At 48.9% G+C, this 10105-nt stretch overlaps 1 protein-coding gene across 2 annotated transcripts; it reads right to left on the bottom strand.

Annotated features, from left to right (window-relative positions):
- Positions 1-49: 49 nt before the first annotated feature.
- TAGLN (transgelin) lies at positions 50-7516 on the bottom strand. Of its 2 annotated transcripts, none has more exons than XM_043996929.1 (5): positions 7204-7516; positions 1638-1836; positions 1349-1526; positions 943-1045; positions 50-586 (listed from the first exon to the last, which is right to left on the bottom strand). In XM_043996929.1, the coding sequence occupies exons 2-5, from the start codon at positions 1815-1817 to the stop codon at positions 442-444; spliced, it is 606 nt and encodes a 201-aa protein (XP_043852864.1). In that variant the 5' UTR covers positions 1818-1836; positions 7204-7516; the 3' UTR covers positions 50-441. The 2 variants fall into 2 exon arrangements, with proteins under 2 accessions (XP_043852864.1, XP_043852863.1); XM_043996928.1 differs by having other exon boundaries at positions 1638-1829; positions 7204-7513.
- Positions 7517-10105: the final 2589 nt, after the last annotated feature.

Genomic DNA, 10105 nt, shown 5'->3' with positions numbered 1-10105 from the left:
ACGCTACATAAGTAAGAGCTTACCACAAATCAAGACTCTGCTAGCCACGTATGAGAAAAGATTGACATAATATATTTTCCTCTAAATTTTAACTCCCAAAATACCAATGTACAAAATGGCTGGGGGGGATGTGGGGGGCTTGAAATTCCTTCCCTCGGTGGACTGTTGTTATCAGAGAGGACAGTGACTTATCCCCAACCCAGCCTCCCCCTGGGGACTCGGGAAATGGTAGAAGGTGGTTGTGGAGATTGGGAAGAGGATTTGGGTTGGGCAAGGGAAGGGTGCTTGAGAGTGGAGAGAGAGCTGCCCTTAAGAGGGAAAGGGGCCTCAAAGCTTGGCCAAGGCTGGATCTGCATAGGGTGTGGGGCAAGGCAGGCGAGCCAGGATGCTGCAGCCAAGGAATCAGGAAGGGGCCAAGGAAGGGGCCAGTCCCCTAGCCCTCTAACTGATGATCTGCCGGGGCCTCCCATAGCCTGTCATGCCAGCCTGGGAGGCTCCCCTGTTACTGCCCATCTGTAGGCCAATGACATGCTTGCCTTCCTGGAGCTGGCTATCTGTGAATTCCCTCTTGTGCTCCTGGGCTTTCCTGGGGACAGAAGAATAAGGTTAAAGGACCTGGATGTATAGTCTTCCCTATCTTCCCACACATTGCTTTCATTCTTCTGTTCATCGACTTCCATTTACCATCTTTTCTCCCTTTCCCATTCCCCTCCCTTCTCTCCTTTCTCTTTTCTCTACCCTTAAACAAAGTGCAACCCAGTAATCAGTAAAGATGGTGGTCAGGGATGGCTATGGGGCAGAAGGGATCAGTTCTGATTCTTGTTCCACTTTAGTCCCATACTCAATCCCTGAGTTCTACACTCTTAAGTTTCTGCTCCCTCCCCAACCGCCACAGTCTCTGGTTGCACAGAGCTAGCTGAGGAAACTCAAGAAATGGCATACTTCATGAACCAGCTGGGATCTCCACGGTAGTGGCCATCATTCTTAGTCACTGCCAGACTTCCTAGTGCCATCAGAGTTCTCTGCACAGCTGCCAGGTCTTTACCTGAAGGAGGGAACAGGAAAGGGGTACTTTATCAAGACCCTAATGCAAACAACCAAAATGGGGATGAGGATGAGCCAACATTGTCCCAGAACTGAAGATAGAATAAGGTCCTATAGACAGCTCTCCTTGGTTTTGCCCAACTTTCCCATTCTTGGTGCTATACTATTTGGAAGACCCTTTATTTTTCTTTCTTCAGGGTTGCTGCGTTTCCATATACTTAGTCATTTTCCTTTCCTTGCTCCATTCCATGGCCCCAGCCTTCCATCTCTCCACCTATACAACCAGTCCCTCTCTTCTCCATACCTTCAAAGAGGTCAACAGTCTGGAACATGTCAGTCTTGGTGACCCCATAATCCTCGGCTGCCTTCAGGAACTGAGCCACCTGTTCCATCTGCTTGAAGACCATGGTGGGTGGGTTCTCAGGTACCTTCACCGGCTTGGACCCCTCAGGGTGCAGGCTATTCACCAGCTTGCTCAGGATCTGCCCAGCATAGGACACAGTTCTTAGCACCCAAATTCAGCCCCAACGTCTAGCCCCAGATTCTAGTCCCACAAAGCTGCCTGACCCACCCTAGTGAGGGGTGGTACTCACCACACCATTCTTCAGCCATACTTGGAAGCCCAGGCGCCCTCGATCAGGACGGCCCACATCAGACCCACACTGCACAACAATCCATTCCACCAAACGTTCCTCTAGCTCATCATCATATTTCTTCTCGATCTTAGACTGCACTTCCCGGCTCATGCCATAGGAGGGACCCTTGTTTGCCATGCTGGATGAGAGCTAGGGCCAAAAAAGGGAGATGAAGGATGAGTGGAAATCTCTGCTCTCTGCTTTGGTGACTCACCTGGTTCTGGGTAACATCCCCCAGTCAGCATATTAAGACCCCTTGGTACTTTCCCAACCTTTCCAACTAGAAGGAAGGGTCAAGATCAGCAATCATCTCAGCTTCCCAGAAAATTAATAGAAGGATCTCTTCAGGGACAAGAAATTGTGAAGGTTATAGATTTTGAGCTGAAAGAGACCTCAGAAACTACCCTAACTCCCTTGTTTCACAAATGAAGCACAATGAGGAGAAAATGGATTTACCCCATGCAAGTCACACAGGAAGTCAGCAGTATAAGAGCTAGGGTTTAAACCCAAATTCCTCTATGATGCCTGTTCCTACTTACCTTCTAGCACTGCGTTTTATGATTATTGCTAAGGGATATCTTTCTCCAAACCCTGCCTCAAGTGAATGGGTCCCAGCTCTGGCATTTAAAAAGAATCTGCTGCTGTTTCCCACATTTTAGTCCCAGAGCCCTTAGACTATGAGAAGGATTTTTTTTTTTCCTAGCTGGGAGAAGAGCAACCCAGGCTGATTTGACTTCTACTAGCCTTGCGGGCAGCTAGGTACATCTCTACTCTGCTTATTGACTAATCTAGCACTGTCCCAGTCTGTCCACCAAGTCTCAACTTGGTCCTCTTACCACTGACTATCATTTCCATAACTCTCCCTATCCGGAGCAGACTCTATCCATCAGGCCTTACCCATGGTTCTAGAAGGCCTCAACAGAAAGCTAGGGATGGCTGGGACAAGAACATGGCTACTTCAGATTCCTGGAGTCATCCTCCCCAAAGGGAGAGGTAACATGAACCCTAAGATGTAATTGTTCCAGTTGGGCACCCAAGAAAGGGTCCCTGGGAAGTCAGGACACACTTGAAGCCAAAGGTCATGGGGAAATAAATGGTCAGATTGCCTAGAACCAAGCTAAACTAGAAAGTGCTTCTATCTTCTATCTCATCTGACCAACTTTTTCTACTAAAGTGTTCCATCCTGTGGTTCTCTTTTGAAATTTACCCATGGATCAAAAATTGGAAGCAGGGCTCCAGACCTTCCCACAGGCCTTCTTCTTACCCTCCTGCTGTGACAAGCCAGCAGAGGCTCAGTCACTGCCCCAGCCAGGTTAGAAGCTAATGTAGGTAACTAAGGCAGCCAAGCTCCTGGAACATGACACCTTTTTTGCAGGATTGGTGGGGAGAGTGACCAGCCTGAACTGGAAGCTGACCCTGCCCTTGGAATCTCCACTCTTTGGGGCCCTCAGTGCTATCACCACAGCAGCCTGAAAATCAGACTCCTAGAGAGTAAGCGAGAGCCAAGAATAACCTGCCCACAGCTTGGGAACCGCTGCCCCCCATCATATTTTCTCCCAACTTCTGACTACCGCCCTCCACACTCTCCCTGGGGAACTCAGGATGCCACCAGAAATGGAAAAGGGCCTCGGGCTCAGGGTGAGGGACAGAGACTCAGCCACTGGACAGCAGAGGTGTTGGTATGGTTGGGTGGGGAGGACAAGGGTAGAATCAAGGTCTGACAGACATAAGTGTGACCACACGTTCGGGGATCTATCTGAAGAGCATGTTGGCAGTAGAAGGTGTGTTAGATTGTCCCTTTGGGTTTGAATGCCTTCCTACCTATGTTCCCCTGTTTAATTCATGTCACTTCACTAGGCCTCAGTTTTCTAATCTGTCAAATGAAGGGACTACATTAGATGGTCTCTACAATTCCTTCCAGCTGTAAAAATGTGATCCCTCTGAAGTCAAGCCTGACTCAGTATGGTGGTGAGGATGAAAGACAATAAAAGCAGGTGGTATAAAGGGAAGAGAGAGTAACTGTGTGCATGCAAATGGGCGTTGTCTTTCTGCCTGTTGATACTTCCTCCCCTTGTGGGAGCCAGAACCCCACCTTGTTGATAAATGCCAATTCTGCTTCCAGGCTCAGCCAGTTAAGCTACCTTTAGGTGTCTGGCCCCTCCTTATACGGGACAGGGAAAGGGATCAACAAAACGTAGGAAGTGTTAAGTGGCTTCATCACACAAGGAGGTTCCCTTCCTCCTGGTACAACCTCAAACCCTGGTTTCTAGCTACCTTGTCAGCACCACCAAACAAGAGACAAAAGGGTGAAGTGAGGACAATGGAGTGAGAATCAGAAGGCTTGAATTTTAGTTATAGGATCATACCAGCTTTATATTGGCAATGAAACTGATACCCTGAATGGCTTGCCGAAAGTCACACATAGCTCATGAGTTGCCGTAGTTAGTGTTGATGTTGTTATTTAGTCATTTCAGTTGTGCCTGACTGTGGATGACTGCATTTGGGGTTTTCTTGGCAAAGGTACTAGAGGAGTTTGCCATTTCCTCTTCCAGCTCATTTTACAGAAGAGGAAACCGAGGTAGACAGGGTTAGGTGATTTGTCCAGGGTCACACAGCTAGTAAGTGTGTGAGACCAGATTTGAACTCAGGTCCTCCTGAATCCAGGCTCAGCATTCTAACCACTGTACCACCTTGCTGCTTGTGATACAAGAACCCCCAAACCTCTCAAATTATGCCCCGGCCTTTTCCACTTAGTGGCTGTGTGGTAAAATCTCTTTTTTTTGGCAAATCATTTTTCTCTGGGCCTCATTTTCCCTTTTTGTAAAGTAGGGAAGTGGCCTCGTTGATCTCTAAGGCACTTCTAGCTGTGAAATGCAAAGATTCTATAAAGGCTGGAGGAATACTCACCTTCTCCTCTATAAAGACATTTCACCAGCACCTAGAACCCCCATCAATATCAGTGAATCTGAAAAGACAGATCTGCCTACCTCTTCACTTCCCACTGGAACCAACAGGGTAGCGATACCCATTCCCTTTTCTAGCAGCTGCCTGTACCTCCCCACCCAATTCCTAAAGAATCAGAAATCAAGAGGTGAGAAAGCTAGAAATCAATGCTACAGAATTTAAGCCTGCCTTCCAGATCTAACTCCTTCCTATTCTTCGGTTAGTTTCTGGAACGGGCATATAGTAACTGATACTTAGTTGAAAGTTTAGCACCCAGGACCTTGGCCCTTATCACCTTTTGCTCCCTCCCACCCTGCCATAGCTTTTCCCATATCCAAACTAAAACATACCTTTCTCCCTGTGTTGTCCCAGCCTTCTCCTCTCTCCCCACAAAGCCCCCACCACCATTCAGTTACACACTGAATAGGTCATACTCTGTGCAAGGGTGAACTAGTCACTAAGGGAGAGGAAATAGAAAAGAAGGCATAGTCCTTACCCTTTGGGAGTTTACTGTCTAATAAGGGTAACCTAGGAGGTACACACAGCAGCCTAACGCCCTGGTGGACAGGCCTGGCAATGCACACACCTGGAGAGCGATATATAAACCAACCAGGTGACTGTAGAGAAGAGAAAGAGGAAGCAAAGATGAGAGGAAGTAAGTGTTCAACGTGTCTCTCTCAATCTCTTCCTTTTTTCCTTCCCTCTCTGCAGGGATTACAGATGTAGATTCCCAAGAACTCCCCCTAAGATCCGTTCTTCCCAAGGAGAAATCCTGACAGTCTGTCTTTGCACATCTGACCACTCTAGGTCTGCTTCTAATCTTATTTCTGAACATCTAAATAAAGTCAGATACAAACCTGGGCATAACCCCATAGCCAGTGGGCAGAAGACATAGAGTTTCTGTTTGCTTCCCCCACCCTTAGCCTAAGGAATTCTTTTCAGTTGGTATTCATGTTAATCTAAGGAATTGAGAGGGGATCAGATTGACCTAGTTGAAGACTGGAGAAGGAGAGGACTTCTTGATCCATTGGGAGCCCCATAGGAGATAAGAAGTCACTGGTTTACCCTAGGATTGCCTGGGCATTAAATGACGTCTTGTATCCAGCAGAGAGTAGGCATTCTTAGTCTAGAGTACAGTGGAAGTCCTCTGGACCCAGAGGACTGAGAGGGGTGGCCAGACCACACACAGTGGAAGCTCTGCCAGGGAGCTCGCTGACGCCTTTTCCATAGTTACCACCAGAGGGAGAAAGCAAGAAGACTTTGGGAAGCTGCTCTCCCCACCCAACCCTGCCCCACTCAGCCCCTTCCAGGCAAGCTCCACCCCAACACAACTAAACCCCACCCCACCTCTGCCTCAGTAGCAGTAGCCTCCTGAGATTGTTGTTCAGTCACCCCCCAATTTGGACTTTTTTTTTTTAGTGAGGCAATTGGGGTTAAGTGACTTGCCCAGGGTCACACAGCCAGTAAGTGTTAAGTGTCTGAAGCCAGGTTTGAACTCAGGTACTCCTGACTCCAGGGCCGGTGCTCTATCCACTGCGCCATCTAGCTGCCCCTGGACTTTTCTTGACAAAGATACTGCGATGGTTTGCTGTTTCCTTCTCCAGGCTATTTTATAGATGAGGAAACTGAGGCAAACAGGGTTAAATGACTCACCCAGGGTGACATGCCTAATAAATGTCTGAGGCCAGATTTGAACTCAGGAAGACTCATCTTCCTGACTCCAGGCCTGCCCCTCTATCCACTGCACCACCTAGCTGCCCAGCCTCCTGAAGGCAGGGTGTCTAAAGTGTGGGTGGGGTCCCCAGGCCACGATAACCCAAAGTAGAGCTGTCTGGGAGTCTTTGATGTTCCAGATGGGCCCCTCCCACCCAGAACCTGCACCGGCCACAATGCTCACCTCCAGAAATGCCAGGGAATTTAGCCACCCATACAGCCTCACTTATTCCATTCCCAGTGCATATAGCCTAAACCTCTTTATACGCATGGACTCACACATTCTCAAGAAATCACCCATCCATTCATCCTCTTGCTCTCTCCACTGCCATGACAATAACCAGAAATAGCATCAGTCACAGTTACATTTTCGTCCCCATCACTCTATCTATGACTGCGCTAGGAAACAGACCTTCATCTTTGCCCCAGTTTTCCAGGTTTACCTGAAGTAGCAAATCCATCCCTGAAACTTCAATGAGAGACTGCCAGACCTTGTCCCATGGGACCAGCTCAATGGTCTGTTAGAGCCAGGGATTGGGACATTCCTATGGAGGTGTGGGGGATACTAGGTGCCTTCAAACTCTCCCACTCCATCTACTATGCCAGGATCTATCAATGGAGAAGGATCTCTGTCCTTGAACTTTTTTTTTCTTTGGATGAAACATTCCTAGACTAAGTAAGGTGTGTGGTCCTTCCCCAGAACAGAGGGATAGAGGAAATTACCTTGACAATACCGTGACAACAGGCATCTGCTGCTTAGGTCAAGCTTCATCTGTCTTCCTCTCTACTCTCTGTCTCCCCTCCTACCCCATATGCCCTCTTCTGGACCAGGCCCAGCTCCCCCCATCCCAAGGATAAAAACACTTACTAGGAGTTCTCAGGGCTCGATGAAGCAATGCTGTTTTCTGTGCCTGAGACACCGACAGGACAGGGCGCTGGCTGGGCTGGGGGGTTTAAAAGGTTGGTGGTGGCCCAATGATGTCAATCCTCTCCCTCCTCTCCAACCTCCACCCCCAGACAGCCCGCCCCTCAGCTCTCTCCCTGCGGGGAGAAAACCAGCCCCTTCCCCACACCCCCGGTGACTCTCCACACAGGCTCCATATTTGGGGAAAGACACCAAGACAGAGCAATCTGCCGGGGGCTGCCTGAGACATTCCCTGCATGCTTGAGAGATGGAGCTGTGGAGGGGCGGGGCCAGGGGTGATGACAGAGAGCCGGGAAAAGCCTTTTATAGACAGGACTCTGCAGGCTTCCCCCTCTCTCTGGATGATGAGGCTACCTCCCCCCACTCCGTCTACTTTCAAGCTGTCCCCTTGGCATTGAGAGAGGGAGGGAGAAGAGGATCTAAGAGAGAGCAAAGAGATTAGGCGTGAAGTGGGACAACTTCCCCTAGGCCCTGGACCGATGGTCAGCAAACCTCCAGAACTCTCCCTAGCCCCTGGGCCTTTTCACTTCCGTTTTGAGAAAGAGGCTAAGACTCTACTGGGGCAGAGGGGAGCAGGCAAAGTCCCAGGTGGAGTGCCGCTTAGGAATTAGGGTGTCCCCATTTTTGGGGGTGTGCTTGTGGAAATATCCCCTCCACATGATAAAAATAATTTTTAAAAAGGCTGGGGGCATGGAAATGAGGTGGTCAACAGCTGTTGAACTAGCCCTCTGCTACCCAAGGGTACTTGCTATGCCACCCTGTCCAGGGTGAGTAGTGGGTGGTAAGGGATCATCTGAGGTCCTTCCCTGAGACCCCTATCCTGGGAGGGAGTCATGAAGTTGCACCCATAACTCTGCCACACACAGATGTCCACTTCCTCATCCAGGACATAGAATTTCACTCCATAGAAAGACCCACCACCATTTTCTGAGGCCCCAACTTTGTTTCTCAAGTACTTGGGAAGGAAGAGGTGGCATAGGGTATGGTGTGGAACTTTCTGGTAGAGAGTATCTTCTGTTTCATCTATGGAATTTAACTACCCTCCCACGGGGCCTCCTTAGTTTCTTCCCTGGCACTAAATTTCACTGGACTCGGGCCATGGTACTATAAGGGAAATGAGTTTAGGCTCCTTGGACAGGTGGAGCCCAAGAGATATGTGGACACTGGCAATGCCCTTCTAGAAACTCTCCCTCCCCTCCCACGGGGAGTCCTATGCCCAATTCATGCCAAAGAATGAGAAACAGCTGTGCCTGCCAAGCTGAAGTGGTGAATGCATCAAGAATGACACCACGGGGCAGCTAGGTGGCGCAGTGGATAGAGCACTGGCCCTGGATTCAAGAGGACCTGAGTTCAAATCCAGCCTTAGACACTTAACACTTACTAGCTGTGTGACCCTGGGCAAGTCACTTAACCCCAATTGCCTCACCAAAAAAAAAAAAAAAAAAAAAAGTGACACCATGTGGTTCCTAGGCCAGGACAGGGAGGGAAATGGAGTGAGGGGGTGCAAGGAGGGCAAGAAGAGGAGGTTTTTGTCCCCCTCCCTCTTCCTTGTCATTCCTGTCTCAGAATCACAGATCTTAGTAATGGAGTCCAACTTTCTTATTTTAGAGTGTAACCCCTCTGAGGGCAAAGGCTTCCCCTTGTTCCATGATATCACCCACTTAGCACAGTGCCTGGCACAGATTAGGTGCTTCATAAATGTTGGTTGATTGCACATGTGGAAACTGAGGCTCATAGAGAGGGTGATTCATAGGCAGGTGGTTCTCCTTCCTCTGGTGCTGACTGTGCCACAGTCAAATGAGAAACTGGAAGCTCTTGGATCTGAAGATTAAGAGCTGGAAGGGAACTTGGGGCGGCCATGGAGTTCAACCCCCTCATTTTTACAGATGAGGACACAGGCCTGAAAGACGTTAAGGGACTGGTCCAAGGTCGCCCAGTTTAGTACATGAGGCAGGATTCAAATTCAGGTTTTCTTCACCCTAGGTCCAGGACTCTAACCATTGGGCCCCCCCCCCCGTGATTCTCCAATGCTTTTTCACCTCCTAGTCTTCATTTAACCTTTCCCATTTATTAAGACAGTCATCAAACCCTGACCTTGAAAACACATCCCCCTTTCCCCTGCCACCATCTGAAGGACCAAGTCGATACTGAAACAGGGGAACACCTTAGGGAGCGTCCCAAGCCTTAAGCCTAGAAAGCAGCCTCCTAGCACCCTAGAGTCAAATGTATTTAGCCTCTTCTGGGAAGCTGAATGCATGTCCAGAAAAGTGAGTGACTTAAGGGGAGAATTAGGGAAGGGTCACTGATAGGGTTGGGTGTTGTTGTTGTTGTTGTTGTTTGGGGAGTGGAGGTGGGAAGTCTTTTTATTTCTTTGTTTTTTGCGGGGCTATGGGGGTTAAGTGACTTACCCAGGGTCACACAGCTAGTAAGTGTCAAGGGTCTGAGGTCAGATTTGAACTCAGGTCCTCCTGAATCCAGGGCCGGTGCTTTATCCACTGCACCACCTAGCTGCCCCCTGGGAAGTCTTTTTAAACCTCTGCCAGGAAAGAGACTTTAAAACATCCCTTGGAAGCACAAACTGGAGGGCATCCCAGGAAGGCTAGCCAGGATGATGAGACAGCTGGAGATCATACCATATGAGGATTGGTTGGGAAGACCAGTCACCACACCAATAAAATGAGGGCATCTTAAGGAACTGATGTTAGGTGTATGGATGTGAATTCACTTGTTCTATTGAACTAGGAGTGACGAATGGGCAGAAGTTTTCAGACAAATGGATTCTAGCTAATACTGGAAGAAAAAACTTGCTAAGATTTAGACAGGCAGATTCTAGATCATGAAAGAA

The sequence above is a fragment of the Dromiciops gliroides genome, chromosome 3, assembly GCF_019393635.1.
Source record: "Dromiciops gliroides isolate mDroGli1 chromosome 3, mDroGli1.pri, whole genome shotgun sequence".
NCBI lineage: Eukaryota > Metazoa > Chordata > Mammalia > Microbiotheria > Microbiotheriidae > Dromiciops > Dromiciops gliroides.
Note: the sequence above shows the minus strand (reverse complement) of the source record. Positions and strands in the feature narration are given on the sequence as shown.

Bases quoted from the DNA above. Each gene is read 5' to 3' on its own strand.
- TAGLN (XM_043996929.1), bottom strand. From the start codon at position 1,817: ATGGCAAACAAGGGTCCCTCCTATGGCATGAGCCGGGAAGTGCAGTCT. The intron at 1,527-1,637 runs GTGAGTACCACC...TATGCTGGGCAG, and splicing joins TATGGCTGAAGAATGGTGTG to ATCCTGAGCAAGCTGGTGAA. The intron at 587-942 runs GTATGCCATTTC...TTCTGTCCCCAG, and splicing joins GATCCCAGCTGGTTCATGAA to GAAAGCCCAGGAGCACAAGA.